Consider the following 19,402-nt stretch of genomic DNA (forward strand, 5'->3'; position numbering starts at 1 on the left):
TGATCTATCCCTTTAAGTAATCTTGAAGCCCATTCAGTTTTGCTGTGGGCCCCGGCCCTCGGCAGCCAAACCCCTTTTCTAGTGCATTAATCTGCTGAAATGTTCCCAAGAAAAAGTGTTTACATGATTTATTGGGTGGCCGTGTCGCTACTGACCACACGATAGCAGTGGTTGGCTGGAAATTTGGGGGATTTTTAGATCTATAGGAACTAAAATAACTATCTAAAATATAATCTGTAAATACCGCTGACAATGCACTTCAAGATTATTCAGTGCTTTTTACTGAAAGGCAAAAACAATAGTTTCACTGTAAAAAGTACTTCTAGAAAACACGTTTGAGTGTATGTGTGTTTACTGTGCCAAAATAAGACATATCGTGTATGTGCTACGTTGCTGCGCTTGTTCTCTCTCTCTCTCGCTCGCACACAGCGGGCGATCCCTCCCTCCGGGCTGCGCAGATGCGGGAAGCGCGCGCAGTGAGCAGCTGTGATTACACCGTCATGGACACGAGCGCACCACATCAGAGTTGAATCGGGACGTTGCCAACAACAAAAACAAAGACATTAGCACTCCCCACTTTTCGTCGGAATATAACGGATTCAAACGTCGCTTGTGTGACTGGAATATGCCCAGCAGACGGACTCTCGCAACATGACAGTCTCGCGCTGGAGGAACTCCTGCTCGCGCGCTTCATGAGGAGTCTCGAGGCCACAGAGCCGCCGCGCGCCGCCAGATGTGCTGCTGTTAACCGCAGGCAAAACACCGCGAGACGAACACCAGCCTGACGACGCTCAACGCCTTTTTTTAAACATTTCCCCCTGAGTGAAAGACATGACATCGGCTGTCCTGTTTGAGGAGCAGCTGGGCGAACTGCCCGACTAGCATGTGCGGCTAATCTCGGGTGTATGTTAGCGGCTAATTAGCGCACGAGCGCTGCGCGAGACACCCGCGACACTCAAACGGCTGACAGGACAGAGACGCGAACACTTTCACACTCGTCGAAACGGCTTAATTTGAATTACAAACAGTTTTCCCTGCAGAATGCGGTGTTTCACGTGTCTAAAAGCCTTACTGGCCCGTAAATGTGATAGAGTCTGAGTTTGTTTTGAGTGTGTGTGCGCGCCGCGAGAGCGGCTAAAGTTGTGTGGTTGTTCCCGGTGCTGGGAGCGCGCGGGGCCGATGCAGAGCAGCCATGCAGCACGACTTCAGCTCCAGCGAGGAGAGCAGCGCGAGATGGCGAGGCCTGTTCGTGCAGGCACTGCGAAAGGTACTGACCCTGTTCGGTCCCTCATTCGCACTTTTCACAGTGTTTACATTGAATCTCTGGCGCAATGAGTTCGTTTTAAAGAGTAATTGTGCAGAAGTGAAATCCAGAGTTCTCCCCGTATGGTGATTTGCACAGCTGTAGATAGTGTCTGTTTTTAGATGTTCCTGAAGGATGCATCCGTGCAATATGCAAACAGTATTTCTTTACTATTGGCCACGGCCTTAACAACATACAGTTACGGTTTCATGCATGACACACACTCACTTTGACGTGACATGTCATGTCCAGTGTCTAGGTGGAGTTCAGTGTTGGCTTTTACTTTTTGATGGGGCTTTTTACCTTTGACCAAACAGTCCAATGTGTAACTAACTATCATGCACTGTTAGATCTATGATTGAGTGATCTCGGCTTCCCTTGCCAGAATAAATGTCAAATGTATTCCAAATCTCCCTCATGTTTTCTCACTACTGCAATGAAAATATCTCAGCACCATCAGGAGACTCTTGGAGCAGATGGTGTGTGTGAATGTTTGTGGTTGTGAGAGAAAGATTTTGGCTGCATCTGATCTGATGCGATGCTGAAAATGATTTTTGATTCCAAACAAACAAGAAAACCCTTAGAAATGTATGTGAAGTGAGTGACTCACTCAGACACTTGAATGAACTTTGATTATAAACAATATATTTACAGATTGTTGGTTAAAGGGATAGTTCACCAAAAAATTGTCATCGTTTGTGTACCCTCATGTACCCAATGTTGTCTCAGACATGTATGTATCTTTCTTCTGTTGAACATAAAGGAAGATATTTGTTTTTTTAATACAATGGAAGGTAACAGCAACCAAAAACTAGTTAACAACATTCTTCAAAATAAATAGTGTTTCTCAGAAGAAAGAAAGTCATACAGGTTTGGAACAACATGAGAGAGAGTAAATAACAGAATTTCATTTTTGGGTGAACTGTCCCTTTAATTCATTCTAATTCACAAGAATATCTGATCCCAATCGGGAATAGTGAACAATATTATTATTCACTTTTATTGGTAGAGCTGTTCTGTATGAGTTATATTATTCATCCAAACCTACACTTTCAAGAGGTAAATATACAGAGCATCTCTCTGGATGTGCACTCGCATCTTTCATTTTCTCTGCCTACTCTCCCATTCTCCACATCAATACTTTTCTGTCTGCTACTATCATCCCCCCATCCCTGGAGAAGACAGAGGGGTAGAGTGTGTGTTTGTATCTATGTGTGTGTGTGTGTGTATGTGTGTTGTGGGGTCCCAGTAGAGTAGCTCTCAGTGCCTAATGGAGGACAGCATGTAACCAGACACTAGTGCAGAGATCACAAGCCATCTCTCATCTGTGTATTTGCGTGTGTGTGTGTGTGTGTGTGTGTGTGTATGTATGTGCATGCATGCATTTGCTTTGTGTTTTCGGTCAGTATTTCACTTTTGGACTGCAGAAGGGAATTAAATCTGTTTTCAAACCTGTGCTTACCTTTAACCTTTCACCTGTCGTAACACAAATGCTGTTCTCTCTCACACTTTCTTTCTATAACTGGTTTTGCCACAGTACCTGAACAGACTGCATTCCTATTAAAGGACACAGCCCAGTAAGGTGGGAGGGGGATAAAATGGGAAAGAGAGGTGTTTTTTTGTCTCATTTGTCCACCAAACTGAGAGCCGAGAAGGTGTGTGTAGTTGGAGTGTAGAAGGTGCATATCAGTGTACGTATGTCAGATGATGTCATGCTGCCTTTGTAACAGTGTAGCTTCCTGTGTGTATATCTATAAATGTGTGAGAGATCTGTGATCCCAGACCAGATTGATTTTTATTTTTTTTTAAACAATTTATATTTGAATTTATGTGCTTTTGTCTTTCCATTCCTCCCCATTCAAATGCATCTGTGGTTCCCTTTATAACATTGCTCTGTTTTTAAATGTGCAGGTGCAGTTACAAGTACATCCAAACCTGTCGGCTAAAGAAGACGCACTCCAACACATTGAGGCGCTCATACTACAGCTCCTGAACAAGCTGTGTGTCACACAGCCTAGAACAATAGCTGATGTCGAGGTACGCGCACACACCAATGATGGGCGGTATTATGGAATATAGTGTACTATGGGAAATGTCAACTGGCAGAGGTTGTGCTGTACATATTGATATATTTATGCTAATATTAGTAGCTTTGACTGATAAAGAAACATGGAGAAATTTAAAAATATGGATCGGCGTATGTCCTAAACAATCAAGAGAAAGAAGGTTTTGTTATTTAAGGGTACAACTTAACTTAAAGGATTAGTTCACCTCAGAATGAAAATTTCCTGATAATTTACTCACCCCAATGCCATCCAAGATGTTCATGTCTTTCTTTCTTCAGTGGAAAAGAAATTAAGTTTTTTGAGGAAAACATTTCAGGATTTTTCTCCACACAGTGGACTTCAACGGTAACCAAATTGTTGAAGTCCAAATCAATGCAGTTTCAATGGGCTTTGAAGTGCTTCAAAGGGCTCTGCACGATCCCAGCTGAGCAATAGGGTCTTATGTAGCGAAACGATCGGTCATTTTCTAAATAAAATAAAAAATGATATACTTTTTAACCACAATTGTTCGTCTTGTGCTGGTCTGCGACGCGCCAGGCATTACGTAATCACGTTGGAAAGGTCACGCTGGACGTAGCGGTCTCCTCCATCTGCCTAAGGTCTTCATCTGTGTTCTCTGGTTCAAAAAGGTAGGGTAGGGCAAAAAACTCCGTCTCATTTTCTTCTCCAACTTCAAAATCGTCCGACAGCATTGTTTTACCTTTTTTGTTAAAGGGTTTTTTGTATTAGTCTTCGCACGTTCGCTTTGTAAACAATGGGGCGGTACTTCCGCCTAGGTCCAGCGTGACCTTTCCAACGTGATTACGTAATGCCTGGCGCGTCGTAGACCAGGACAAGACGAATATTCCAATAGAGGTGTGTGTATGTCAGCTGTTTTTTAACAGCTTCAAATGAGGCTCATCCGATCAGAATCTTAGTCTAAACTTTTTTCATATAATGTAAATTGGGGAGCACGATTATGACCAGTGTATAGGGTCTACCCTAGGGGGTCTCCGATACTGCCATTCTTTGCCGGATCGGGTGTGGTTCAGACGAGACCGATCCAAATCCAATATTGTGCGTATACTATTCTGTGTTATTGTTAAGCCCCACAAAAGGCACAAAAACATTACAAAGCACCACAAAGTTTTCGTGCACTATATTATAAGTGTTCTGAAGCCATTCTATAGTATAATGTGAGATATAAATTAATATTTAAAGCTGCAGTCCATAACTTTTTTGGGTTAAAAATGATCCAAAATAAATTTGAGCAAGTACGTAACCAGCCAGTGTTCAAAACTATCTGTTTGCCTTAGCTTAGCTTAAATTTGTTGTTTTTCTTTATAATTAAGTTGTCTGTATTTAGTATATTGTAATCACACAAAAGAGTGATTATCAGTTCAACACACAGAGTTATAGAAATTCTACTTGATTAAAAAAAAAAAAAAAACTGCACTGGTATCGGATTGGTATCGGTATCGGTTGATACTCAGAAATTTGGGTATCAGATCGGTTCTGAAAAAATGGTATCGGTGCATCCCTACTCTTCCCTATTGCAAAATCACACACAACCACGTCACATAGGCTAGATCTATGAATATTATTATAGTCCAGTGGCTGCAACCCTACAGCGTGCGCATACACTGACACACACACAAATACATTGTTTTTGATGAAAGGAAAGGCTGTGTTGTTCTCTGCTTTTCACCAAATCATTTGCACACTTGTCTTTTTATTTTCTTTCTTTTTCTGTCCGAAGCTAATATAGCAGCAACATTGAAAGCTTCAATTTCCGTGTTTAGTGTGAAAGCTCATGTGATTGCCACCGGCTCGCCGTTAGGGCTGGTCAAAAAAATTGATTTTTCGATTCATTGTTTTTTAAAATGTGGTTGATTCGATATTAATTCTCAAAAACCACTAATCAATCTTTTTTACATATTTGTTTCCGCAAATATTGTACATAAAATCTGATTGACGTTAATCTTTTTACTAGTCTTCTCCACTAGATGTCCTCCTGTTATGGCGGACGCAGGTGCGCCTTTCAGCATGAAAGACGTTCTGGACATTGAAGGAACTGTCACTGTCCCGATCGGACCAGTGCTGCATGGTCACGAAAGTTTAGCATTTGCATGCGTTTTTAAGCTTTGCTAATTTAAACATTCATGCTCAAAAGTGTGCTGTGTGAAGTTTTATTTGACGCAAAAAGAAGTTTTGTGAGAGACACATAGAAAGCTGCACTCAGACAGCGTGCAAATAATAAAATGAATTTTCTTTCACGTCTCTTTGCACTTGAATGGACAATTTCACACAAATTTATCTCAAAATGCCTGCCATGGCGATTATCCTTGTAAGCATAAGGCCTAGTTGGTTATGTCTTAAGAGAACGTAAACACTTGAGAAGACAACACATGTGTCATTATATTGGATCCATGCATTGTCTTAAAGTGACAGCAGCATAATATTCCTTAATATAATTACTGTTATTATTAATATAATAATTTTTTTAATGTTAATCAAACAACAAAAGACAAATAAATCACTCACTGCGCTTCACTGAATAATTTTTTGGCAACTTTAATAAGGATATAATAGTTTTAGCTGGGGTATCAAAATTGGAAGCGAGAATTGTTCAATTTCACTGGTATCTATAATTTTGGTTTCATAACCTTATTTATTACAACACAAGGATACATGGGTTAAAAACAATAATTATTATATTTATTTATTTATTTATTTAATTAATTTTGTGGTGGGGCCAGTGAAAATTGAAATCATTGAATCAAATCGTATCGAGATCTTGAGAATCGGGAGTCGAATCAAATCAGGACATCTGTATTGATCCGCCGTGCAGTACAGTCGTGCCGTGTACCAGCTGCTTTGACACGATTGTCAGCTTAACTGACTTGTTAACTGATCATGTTTTATATATACATATTTAAATTACATGGGAAAAATATCTTGAATAATTGACCTGAATTATTCATCTCATTACAGTATTTAATAACCTGGATTATCCAAAAATAGGCATTACCACATGGTCATTAAAATAACAAAAACGTTTTATTTTAGTTCGATCAAAAGAAATATATTGTAATATACTGTTACATTCAAAGATATTAATTATTTATAACATTATATAAGATTTTGGTTATGCTGCCTATCATTAACACTTACAGCCCAGCACTATTAAATAAAATAAAAGACAGGTCTTGTCACCTTTGGCTTGATGTGTGTTCACAGGATCGTGTTCAGAAGACGTTCCCGAATCCCATAGATAAATGGGCCATGGCAGACGCTCAGGCTGCAATAGAGAAGCGCAAGCGAAGGAACCCACTGCTGCTGCCAGTCGATAAAATACATCCACTACTGAAGGTGCAACAAAAAAAAAACCCCACTCAAACACATCTTACTAAATCTACAGCATTCACATACTATCACACAGAGTAACACGTGTCTGATTTTGTGTGTGCAGGAGGTGCTGGGCTATAAGATCGACTATCATGTGTGTCTGTATATTGTTGCTGTGTTGGAGTACATCTCAGCCGACATCCTCAAGCTGGCTGGAAATTACGTGAGCAACATTCGACATTACGAGATCAGCCAGCAGGACATCACTGTCTCCATGTGTGCTGACAAGGTCAGAAATGTGTGTGTGTGTGTGATTCGTCATGTGTGTGCATAAAAAGTTTTTGTTTCCTGAAAGCATGTTACAAGTAAAAATAAATAAATCACTAAATACATTTAGTGATATTACACCTTTAATTATGACAATTATTTGGATTGTCATAAGAGTATCATTCTATTGTGTCTGAAACATGGAGAAAAGCATTCTTAATGCCTAAATAAATTATAAATTAAATCAAGATAGGTAATTAATTAAGAAACAGAAACCAAGTCATTTGCAGTCTTTGTTACACTAAATTTAATTATCCATGAAGTTCATCAAATCTTAAACCTGCAAAATATGTCAGTGGTTCTAGGGTCAATGACAAATAAAGTCCTAAATGATAAACTAGATGAAAAGTCTAGTTTAAAATACATGTCAGGTTCTGAGAAATAATGCTTTTTCATTCAAGCTGGTTTCATGTTTCTTCTTTATGTTTTTACTTTCATACCCTAACGATATTGTTATCTAAAACCAAAATATCTGAATTGTTTTGATGCTTACTGACCTTAAAGGTGCTCTAGGTAACTTTTTAACCTTAACTGAACAGCTTCGGAGTCAGTGGAATGGTTATATTACTTATTTCGGGTTGAATGGTGGTGGTTTCGCACCCCCCTGGTGCCCGAGAGCGGAAAAAACTCACTTGCAACTTTGGGACGCGGGTCGGTGTCAGGAAGTATCGCGTGATATCAGGTCTCGCGATGTAACGAATTGCTTGACGGCACTGCACACGTACACGCCCCTATTCAAGCACCGGCGGGCTAGCTATAAGCAAAGGGCAACGATAGATTGAGTTATGGCTGAGGCTGAGCCTGTAAAAAAGAAGCAGAAAGCTAGGAAATCTTTGTCGGAGGACCAACGAAAGAGGAAACGGGAGACTGACCGAGCAATAAGTCAGACTCGAGTAAAGTTAAATATCGGACCGGCTTTTTCAGAATAGTGAGAACTGAGAGAAACAGAAGCCTGCAAAACGGATGCTGATCCTGCTGTTGCACTTGTAAGTATCTTTGGAATAAACTGTGTTTAATATTTAAATTTCAAGTAATTGCGACCTCAGGATGTTTGCTATTGTCTGTAAAGGTTTTTATTATGATCGCTGTCTGTTAGGGGCTTACTAGTACGCTAGATACTATAACTTTGATGTTAGCATTGTCATAGCAAACACGTTTGATTTCTGTAGTTGTTTGGCCGTTCCTCTGTCGGTTTTATTTGTGTAACTTACACTTTTATTTTATGTCACTAAGTCAACGTGTCTGATAATAGGCAATATCAGACGCGCAAAATGTTGCACATATCATGATCGAGCTAGAAAAAACGTTCTGATGTTTTCTTAGACAAGCAAAGGTAAACCATCATTCTACCAGATGAACTTATAGACCTTGCTAATATAACTTTAGACAAATATTAGCCTCCGATATATATATTTTTTTTATGCTCATGCCCATTCTCCCAAAAACAAACAAACAAACAAACACGAAAGCAGTAGTTCGCCTCGTTCATATCGTTCGTTCCCGGTAAAAATACTAGTATGCATGACAACACAATAAATAAAAAAATCGCCATCAGTTGGAAAGAAAGTATTGCTTTACTTGCCTCGGTAGACATAACTGGTTTTGAAATAGCCGGTTCCTCTGCTCAGCTGGGTTGACAGCTGATCAGCTGGGTTGCTCGTGGCGAGGGGGGAGGGACAACAGTTCGTTTTTACGACAGAGTGTTTGAAAGCATTATACTACCAGACACTAGGGGGAGCTCGTAGAGAAAAAACACTCAGACTTGCATAGTGTCCCTTTAACAGACATTGTGATCCACAGAGGCCTGTGATATTATCATGATTATCATTATTATGGTTTATACTAACAATAATGATAATAAAAATAATAATTATTATTATTATTATTATTATTATTATTATTAATAACAAAAAAAATTGTCCCAAAGCTGCTTCACTCCATTACACTAAAGAAATAATGAAAGATTATTCTGGACTAAAAGATCTGAACACTAAGATTAATAAAAAATGTATTACATAAATCATAAATCAAGTTCCAATTAAATATTTTGATGTATTAAGATCCCTAATATTGCTTTTGTGTGCCTTCAGGTGTTAATGGATATGTTCGATCAGGAAGAGGAGATGGGGCTGGTGTCTCAAAGTGTAGAGGAGGTGTCTTCCTCTGGTGTGCTCACATATGATGATCTGGTGCGTCTGGAGATCGCTGAGGAACGTCAGTATCTGCGGGAACTCGATCTCATCATCAAAGTATTCCGCCAAGCCTTTATGTCCAATAGCAAACTCTTCTCCTCTCAGGTGTGTTCTTCTGACCAATCAGCACATGAGTTGTCTATGTAAATGAGCATACGTATTGACATCAATTTGCAGGGATTAGCTCTCTACATTCTCTTTATTGTCATTTATTCTCAGTTTTCTCTCTCTCTGTGATGTGTGTAGGATGTGGAGCTGGCATTCAGTAATATTCTAGAGGTCCATGAGTTAACTGTTAAACTGTTGGGTCTTATTGAGGATGCTGTAGAAATGACAGCTGATGGGAGTCCACACCCCCTTGTGGGCAGCTGCTTCGAAGACCTCGCTGAGGTACAAATAAAGTCATAGACACTCGTCAAAGTTCACAAATGAGAAGGATCATCCACAGCTCCAGGAGTACATTAGAGTGCTGTTAGAAATGTCTATGTATGTGTCTGTTGTGTACAGGAGCAGGCATTTGATCCCTATGAGACACTCTCTCAGGACATCCTCTCTAAAGAATTCTGTCAACATTTCAACACTCTGATGTCCCGCCCCACTGTTGCTCTGCACTTTCAGGTCAGCACCATCACTGATAGGTTCACTGAATTGGTCACCCGACCAATATTTTTTTTTTTTTTTTTTTTTTTTCTGAATTTCTGGATTGTGGGTATTGTGCATAGTAGAGTGTGAATAATTTTACTCATTCCTGCAGGTTTCGCACTTATAATGTGGGAAATTCCCACAAAAATGTGTTTACTATTACATGTAGATTAGATGAGTAAATGAATCCACAAACAATATCAGATCAAATCATTCATTTGAAAATGGTGCGAGAGATTCAGCGGTACCGCATCTCTCTCTCTCTCTCTCTCTCTCTCTCGCCAAAACAACATTTATTTATTTAAAAAAATGAAAATATATGTTTTTAGGTTTAAATTTTCCATCTTATTTATATTTTAGTTTAGTATGTTTTTGTTAACAACGGTTAACTAATATGGTATTGGTATATTGTGCATCCCTTCTAAATTCAAAACCTGTTTAAAAATAACCAAAATCTCCAAACACTAAGGATTTTGTTTTAGTTTTGTACTACTTTATTAATCAATTTAATTATTTATTTAGATATATTGTTTATTTTACATAGGCTAGTGATAAACTCTAGCCTAACTGCACTTTGAAGCACTGTTTTTATAGTTGTGCTTATAAAGACAACCTGCTCCTTCATCAGTTTAACTAGGAAATCATATGTACCACATTTTAAAGGCAAGTAATACAATCTGAAAAGAGACCTGTGGGGTCAGAGAGAGGGAGGGCGGTGGAGTCAAAGTCTTTATCTCTGCAGGCATGAGCTCTTATGTTCTGTCTCATGTGGTGTTTTTGTGTGTTTTAGTCAATTGCAGAGGGTTTTAAGGAGGCAGTGCAGTATGTGCTTCCTCAGTTGATGATGGTTCCAGTTTACCACTGCATGCACTACTTTGAACTGTTACAGGTGAGTACTAAACATATCAGTCACACTCAATCAGTAACCAATAGGTATGTAATCTTGCGTTATTTGAGGTTCATTGAGATCATTGTCTCTCTGTAGCAATTACAGGAGTGCAGTGAAGACCAGGATGACAGAGAGTGTTTAAAACAGGCTCAGACTGCACTGATCAACCTACAATGCAGCATTGAACGCATATATACTAAACACCAACCACGGCGCAAACAAGGGTAACAGAAACACTAGGGCTTGCACAACTATGTGTCTGTACCAAACACCATTTTCATCTCTCGTTCTTGTGACTCTCTTTTAGGGAGCCCCTATATCGGTTATATAGTCGTGCATCTCGCAGTAAGCAGGCAGCAATAAAGCGTATGAATGACATCCAGAAGAGTATTGATGGCTGGGAAGGCAGAGATATCGGGCAGTGCTGCAGCCAGTTCATCCTGGAGGGGGCACTCCTACGGGCTGGTGCCAAGCATGAACGGCACAACTTCCTGTTCGACGGCCTCATGATAAGCTGCAAAGCCAACCAGAGCTCCCGGTTGCCAGGGGCTGGCAGTGCAGCGGAGTTTCGTCTAAAAGAGAAGTTTGTGTTACGCAAGTATCGCATCGTAGATCGCGAAGATTCATCTGAGTTTCGTCACGCATTTGAGCTGGTTGGCCGTGAGGAAAGCAGTGCCGTATTTGGTGCGCGTTCGGCAGAAGAGAAGAGCGCGTGGATGGCTGCATTGGTCACGCTGCAGTACCGGCCCACTCTGGACCGCATGCTGGACACCGTCCTGCACCGCGAGGAACAAGCACAACCACTGAGGCTGCCATCACCGGATGTCTACCGGTTTGCCATCCAGGACTCTGAAGAGAACATAGTGTTTGAGGAGGGAGCGCAGAGTAAGACTGGAATCCCCATTATTAAAGCCGGGACAGTGGTCAAGCTCATTGAGAGACTGACATACCACATGTACGCAGGTACAGAACAAGAATCCCCCTTAGTTCAAAAGGTTTTTAAGATCATGACAAATGTTCTGTTAAGTGTGTCCAAACTCTTGACTTGTAGTGTATGTGTTGGTTATTTGATTTGGTCCCCGAGTATGTTTTTATGTACATTTCCTCTTTTTCTTACAGACCCAAATTTCGTGCGTACATTTCTGACTACATACCGCTCTTTCTGTAAACCCCAAGACCTGCTCACACTACTGATTGAAAGGTAAAGAGCACATACACTTGAAATTCTACACTTAAGTAAAGTTTGCATAAAGTTCTACACATTTGTAGAATTTTATTTTGTCTCTGGCCTCTGCCATGCTGTTGTATGCAAATGTCCTGTCTTATGATTGGTCACTGTCAAAGGAGCTTTTGAGTCTGTCGCATTAGATCACCAAGTCTATGCACAGGAGTTTCATTACACTGCTGAGTAAACATTTGCATTAGAGAAGCATCACCCAATTAAAATAAAGGAATTCTGTAGAATTTTTCAGTGTTCCTTCCGCCCTAAAATATTGACATGTCTGTCAAGGAGTTTGTTTCCTTTACACATTTGTTTGCCTACGTAACATTGTCTGATTTTTCTTGTTTTGTTTGCCTTTCATGTTAGGATGTACCGTATATGCATGTAATTTGGTTGTACTTGTTTCCCCATGATGCTTCAGGATTGAGATTCCAGAGCCCGAGCCATCAGAAGCGGACCGAGAGGCACTCTGGAACGGAGAGCAACCAATGGCAGCTGAGCTTCAGAGATTTCGCAGGGAATACGTGCAGCCTGTCCAACTCCGGTAAAACAAACACGCATTCTCAATTGCCATGCACACTCATACATGATGCACTCATAATATTATAACAGTTTAAAATAACTGTTTACTCTTTGAATATATTTGATGTATTTTATGTCTCTGTAGGCAGCCTAGGCTCTGAGATCTGCACACAAAAACAGTTGGTATCAACATCACTCAAAACCAAAATAAATAGTGTTCCAACCAATCACCGACAGGGGTGGGTATTGTGAGGTTTTGCGCTCGTGCACGGCTGCCTATGACGGCTGCACGCAAAAACCTCACAACACCCGCCCCTGTCGGTGATTGGTTGGAACACTATTTATTTTGGTTTTGAGTGATGTTGATACCAACTGTTTTTGTGTGCAGATCTCAGAGCCTAGGCTGCCTACAGAGACGCGTTTTTTTGACAACATGCTTATGGGGCGGGCAGCTAGCGGATCGTTAGGAAATATTAGATGAATGTGATCATTTATGTTTGGGCCTGAAATCGCTGATACCACCTTTAACATTCTTTGATGAATAGGAAGTTCAAAAGAACAGCATTTACTTGAAGTAAAAATTTGTTGCAACAATGTTAAAGTCTTTAATGTCAATTTCGATCATTTTAATCCATTAATTTGATTTAATGCATCTTTGCTGAATAAAAGTATTAAATAAATAAAAAATCTTTTGAACTGTAGTGTGTTTATATGGTGTGTTTTTTTTTGTTTTTTGTTTTTTTTGTTCTTTTTTTGGTGGTGGTGGGCTTGTTTTTGTAAGACTCACATGCATCCTGTTGTTGCTCCATCTTCTCCGTGGTCATTTCAGTCAATGTGCTGTTGTATAAGTCGCCACAGTGAGCATGTCGGTCTGATGTCTGTGTGTGTCATTAGGGTTCTGAATGTATTCCGTCAGTGGGTGGAACATCACTTTTATGACTTTGAGAATGATCCTGAACTCTGCGGAAGACTTAAAGAATACCTCACCAGCACCACACAGCTTAGAGGTACGTACACACTCTTAATACACATTTATACACACCCTGACATACATTGCTGCAGATTCTCATACATGCACGCATACTCAATGAGACACACACAAGCTCAGAGACTGATAGTAGGATGTTCTGTTTTCAGGTAAATCAATGCGTAAGTGGGTGGAGTCTATCAGTAAGATCATGAGACGTAAGATACAAACTCAGTCTAATGGCATTAGTCACAACATTACCTTTGAGAGCCCACCTCCTCCTATCGAATGGCACATCAGCCGTCCAGGCCAGGTCGAAACCTTTGACCTCATGACTCTTCATCCAATAGAAATTGCTCGCCAGTTAACACTTCTAGAGTCTGATCTATACAGGTGAGCCAATCAGAACTTTAAGCATGAGAATAAGAAAGACAGTACATTAACTAACTATTGTACATTTGTTTGCATAGAGCCGTTCGTCCATCTGAGCTGGTAGGCAGTGTTTGGACAAAGGAAGATAAAGAGAAGAATTCTCCAAATCTGCTGAGGATGATCAGACACACAACCAACCTCACACTGTGGTTTGAGAAGTGAGTAACTAGCCCTTAGCCAACTGCATCATCTCCATGAACAATACAACACATTTTATCTTGCAGAAAAACCATTATCACCAGTCTCAATATTTTAAATTATATAAGTACTTTAATTCTTAGTTTCTCTCTCTGTCACTCAGGTGTATTGTAGAGGCTGAAAATGTGGACGAGAGAGTTGCTGTGTTCTCCCGTATTATTGAGATCCTGCAGGTGTTTCAAGAGCTCAATAACTTTAATGGAGTTTTGGAGATTGTAAGCGCCATCAACTCAGTACCGGTGTATCGTCTGGACCACACCTTTGAGGTGACCTGTTCATGTATCATTGAATGCACTCACAATGTGAATCTGAATAGTAAATGACAGATAACCAGATAACGGTACAGTATATGTGGTTTTGTTGTTTATATGTAGGCCGTACCTGAGAGGAAGAGGAGGATTCTAGAGGAAGCCGTTGAACTTAGTCAGGATCATTTTAAGAAATACCTCGCCAAGCTCAAATCCATCAACCCACCTTGTGTACCCTTCTTTGGTAAGAGAAAGAGCTGCTTGTAACAAAATAGCATGTATATACAATTACACTACTGTGCAAAAGTTTGGGGATGGCAATTATTTATTTATTTTTTAAATGCTCTCCAAGGCTGCATTTATTTACTGTATTTATACAGTAAAACCAGTAATATTGTGAAATATTACAGTTTTCTGTATGAATATATTTGAAAATATAATGTATTCCTGTGATGGCAAAGCTGAATTTTTGCAGCCATTTCTCCAGACTTTAAAAAACAGTTGTCACTTAATATTTTTGTGGGAACTGATTCTTAAATGAATAGAAAGTTATTTGAAATTGAAAACGTTTATAACATTGTAATTATACATTTCTTCACTGCCACTTTTGATTCATTTAATCTGTCCTACCTGAATAAAAGCATTAATTTCTTTAAAAACAAAAATCTTACTGACCCCAAACTAATGAAGAGTAGTGTATGGCATATGTGATGTTTCCTGTCTGTTTTGTGTATTCAGGTATCTACCTGACTAACATTTTGAAGACTGAAGAGGGGAATCCAGATTTCCTAAAGCGTGACGGGAAAGAACTGATCAACTTTAGCAAAAGACGCAAAGTAGCAGAAATCACTGGAGAAATCCAGCAGTACCAGAACCAACCCTACTGCCTCAAAGTGGAACACGACATAAAGGTTTATATGTTCATCTATCACTCACACTGTTTTCCTATTCCCCTCTCTCATTCTCATGAGTTTAACCCTTTTCCTCTCTTCCTGTACCTGTAACAAATTACCCGAAGCCCTTTTTTTTTTGTTCTGCATTGTAAATGTTTTAATCTAACCACTTCATATATGTGATTTTTATTACAAAAAAGAAATATTGCCTCTGTTTTATGCCCCCCCCCCTCCCCCCATGTGTGTATGCATGTGAGTGTGTTCTGCTTTGGGGATGTTATATAGTCTCATATCTTCATTTGTGAGTGTTTTTGTTCTGGATTGTGCCAGATAAAAAAAAAAAAAAGACATATAACTAAAAATTCCCATTCATTCCTACGGGTGTCAAATTGACCCGCGAGGGAAGGATTTGTTACTATTTTTATTACAATCACAATCCTAGAATCCAGTCAAATTTATTGGTGTATTCCAAATTCAAGTGCGACAAATCTCCCAAAGTCTAGGACCACTCCAATGAACACTCAACTTTAATTTTAGAGGAGAAATTTGAGATTGTCTTTTTGTCTTGCAGAGGTTTTTTGAGAATCTGAATCCAATGGAAAACATGAGTGAAAAAGAGTTTTCTGACTACCTGTTCAACAAGTCTCTAGAGATCGAACCACGGAACTGCAAACAACCATCCAGATTTGTGAGTTTTTGTTAAAATCACTGTATGTCATAGTTAAGAGATGAATCAGGATGGTGTCTAAATTACTCTATTTTAATGATCAAATAATACAAAAACGACCTTTTTTTACATTTACATGTTGTTTAAGATTTTTTAAAACTTTGTCATTAAAGTTTTTTTTTTAAAGGAACTCTTCAACTTTAACATGAATAAAATGGAGTCAGAATGTGTTGTTTCCTTTTCACTGTGGGTAATATGAAGTGTTTAAGTTTACACAGCAGTTTTGTCTTGCAACTGAGTGTGTTGTGTCATATAGCCCAGAAAGACTACGTATACTCTGAAGTCTCCCGGCGTTCGGCCGGTGCGGCAGGCGTCAGGAGGAGGAGGAACGCTGAAAGGTCACCCAGTGCCATTAGAACGAGAACCACCTCACAAAATCACCTTCAGAAGCATCGCAGAAACAGAACCTGAAACCCCTCCTTCTCTCCCCACCTCTCCGAACACACCCACGCCTCCACAGTCTGCCAGCTCTGACTTCAACTCTGTGTTCATGGAGCACGACCTGAGCAGCTCCTGCGGTGAGAGAGGGGATCTGTGGCAGCTCAGTGGATACCAATCAGCTACAAACAAAGTTATGCATGACCTAAATGCCATTTTGTGTTTTTCTGCAGGTAACACCATATTTGCCCCAGTTTTGCTGCCCCAGTCCAGTAAGTTTTACGATTTTCCTCAAGCAGTGCTCTTCTGCTTATGGTTTTTGTGACAGACCATGAGACTGTATACTTCTCTCTTTTTGTCAGAGTTCCAGTCTGTGTCATGTGGCAGTTTACACCAGTTGATGGGCGATGAGCTACTTAAACCCCCTCCATTACCTCCCCGCAGGAAAGATACCTCTTCAGAGTCCAAGGTGACTTACATACTGTGTTGAGGAAGATACTTTGAAACTATACGTGCTACTCATGATTTAAAAAATTAAGAGGCACGCTTTTACAAATTACAGCTTTTAACTAAATATTTCTCTTAATTTTTGAAAACATGCAACACTCATTTTTTTTAATCATTCCCTAATGTTGATTTTCCAGAATGAGTATGATACTGATACTTTCATTTTTTTGTGTACTTACCAATACCTGTATTATCATTGCATTTGTAATTTAAAAAAAACAAGAATGGACATAGAATGCGAATCATATTAGTTGGTTTAATTTGTTTAGTAATAGAGTTTTTCTCTAGTCATTTTCATACTTAAATTATGCCTTATACAATGTATGAACTTCTCTTACTTTCACTCTTCATTGTATCATTCCATCATATTTTATTTTTCATTTAATGGCAGATCCCACATTTAGAGCTGCTCCAGTGCAACGATACAATAATCACTACCGCCACATGTTGTAGTACATATCCATACACATTACTATGGGGTCCAAAAGTAGGAGAACCCTTGTGAAAATGCTTTCATTTCACAGGCTAAGTTCATCATGTTGTGCCGTCACATTCACACGAGTGCAATCTATTCTTTGCAGAGTTTCAGGTCTGAAAGTCCTCCTGCCATTCCACCACGACTGCCTCCTCCTCCTCGCCTGCAGCCACGCGTTCCGGTGATCAACGGGCCGACGGAGGGGCCGCTGCCGAGCCCCCCACCCCCTCCGCCCCGCGATCCCCTTCCAGACACGCCTCCACCGGTTCCACAACGACCACCCGAGATCTTCATCAACTATCCGGTGAACATGCAGCCATCTCCAGGGATCCGTTTCCACTGGGACTTCACCAGCTCGCCTAGCACTCCCAACACCCCACCCGGCACGCCCTCTCCCCGTGCTCCGCCCCCGGGCACACCTTCTCCACGCGTGCCTCGCCGCCCCTGCACGCCCAGCTTCAGTCAGCCCATTCTGGTCCACCTGCCCCCACCCACTCCAGCACCTCCCATACCGCCTCGTCACAACTCCACCCCCGCGCTGCCAAAACTGCCACCCAAGACTTACAAGAGAGAACTCTCTCAATCAACACACACTCTCTCGCAGCCATCGCTACACACTCTCTCGCTAGTCGACAACAGGGACAGCAACGAATAAGAGCATCCCGCCCTAAAATAGAGACGCGAGTGTGTGTGTTTTAACATTGTTTAACCTGGAACCAGACAATCTGATGCTAGTCGAAACCTGAAGATGGTCATTGCTCTTGAGGAATGTGATTCACTCATTTTCTTTCGCATTCAGCATGCAGAGCTACGCAAGGTCATGTGCTCGTCAACAGCACATTCTCGAATGAAAATGCAGCTCTGAGGCCTTTCACCATCATTAGACTCTGCTGTGGATGTTTATTTGGTTGCAGGTCAAAGGTCAACCAGGGTTCAACCCGAACACCCTCAGCACGCCTCTCTTCAGTTGCCTTTAACTCACAGCTGTGACCTTGACCAGAGATTGTACCCTTCAGGTGAACTCTTGACATTTTGGTGAGGGTTTTTCCTCACACTATTTAAAGCCAATATGATGTCTTAACCCCCCCCAGCCCCCCCCCCCCCCCCCCCCCCAAAGGCGTACTCATCTATTCATCGATTCATCACAAGCCACACCCCTCCACCAATACTTACGACTCGTGATTTTCGCTCCAGACTCTTAATGTGCCTTCAATATCAGTACTGAACAAAATTGAAGTGTCTGAAAGCATTCGCCTTGACCATGCTTAGAACAAATGTCTAGACAACACCTCCGTTCGTGTGTGTGTGTGTGTGTGTGTGTGTGTGTGCGTGCGCGTGCTCCAAGTATTCTGTACAGAGTAACATATCTGCCCTCACTTCTCACCTCGGCGCCCCAGTTGCTGATGTATCTACTGACAATCTCAGTCTGAGACCCACCAGATTCACACACTGTTGTAGAGTGTTTGGTGTGGACCAGTGTCAAGTTTGTGTGTCTTAATAGTGTGCGGTGAGCCTTTTTTTGCACTTTAGGGCAGTACTGTTACAAAGAAGCAGAGGACTCAAACTCACAATCCTGTGACCTTATGACCCTGTCCTGCTGACCCCCGTCCTCTGGGCTGGCCGGGACAACCGTCGGGCTGTGTCCCAAACTCATGTACTTAGGGACACAGCGCTGCGGGCCGAATGTTCTATTGTAAATCACGCCTCCTGCTTTCATTCAGGTCCTCTCATCAACCAAACCAGGTCCACACAGGAAGGGCTTTGTCACCAGAGCAATTCCTATCAAATTGACCATGGCGATCAGCCATAGAGGGACTGCAGTGTTCTGTAGTGATGTCACATCCTGTATGTGTAGACACTCATACTGGCCTTTCCCACTGAGCTGATTTGTCAATTGGTTTGAAGTGTTAGTAAATCCCCAAAAACTCACTGTTTCAGTATGTGTGTGTGTGTGTATGTGTGTCTGTGCGCATTCAAGGCCTGTAACTGCTTTTGTACCATGTTCTCCATGAGACTCATTAATAAACACGCAGTCTTATTTTCTACGGAATGTTTTTATTCCTCTGACTTAATGTGCATTCTGTTAC

At 40.8% G+C, this 19,402-nt stretch overlaps 1 protein-coding gene across 1 annotated transcript; it reads left to right on the forward strand.

The window, feature by feature from the left end:
- Positions 1-457: 457 nt before the first annotated feature.
- sos2 (son of sevenless homolog 2) lies at positions 458-19,359 on the forward strand. Its single transcript, XM_079856240.1, has 23 exons — positions 458-1,267; positions 3,215-3,340; positions 6,589-6,720; positions 6,821-6,985; positions 9,114-9,320; positions 9,462-9,605; positions 9,723-9,833; positions 10,648-10,746; positions 10,843-10,970; positions 11,054-11,709; positions 11,866-11,947; positions 12,390-12,512; positions 13,385-13,497; positions 13,628-13,850; positions 13,928-14,047; positions 14,191-14,353; positions 14,462-14,579; positions 15,074-15,246; positions 15,800-15,916; positions 16,212-16,473; positions 16,567-16,605; positions 16,696-16,802; positions 17,422-19,359. Exons 1-23 carry the CDS (start codon positions 1,193-1,195, stop codon positions 17,968-17,970), a joined length of 4,032 nt encoding a protein of 1,343 aa, XP_079712366.1. The 5' UTR covers positions 458-1,192; the 3' UTR covers positions 17,971-19,359.
- Positions 19,360-19,402: the final 43 nt, after the last annotated feature.

This window comes from Squalius cephalus, assembly GCF_949319135.1.
Source record: "Squalius cephalus genome assembly, chromosome: 21".
Lineage (NCBI taxonomy): Eukaryota > Metazoa > Chordata > Actinopteri > Cypriniformes > Leuciscidae > Squalius > Squalius cephalus.

What these genes read in the sequence shown, in the direction of transcription:
- sos2 (XM_079856240.1), top strand. Translation starts at nt 1,193, where the DNA reads ATGCAGCACGACTTCAGCTCCAGCGAGGAGAGCAGCGCGAGATGGCGA. An exon ending in CTGTTGCTCTGCACTTTCAG is followed by an intron (nt 9,834 to 10,647) that starts GTCAGCACCATC and finishes TGTGTGTTTTAG; the next exon opens with TCAATTGCAGAGGGTTTTAA. An exon ending in CTAGAGTCTGATCTATACAG is followed by an intron (nt 13,851 to 13,927) that starts GTGAGCCAATCA and finishes TTGTTTGCATAG; the next exon opens with AGCCGTTCGTCCATCTGAGC.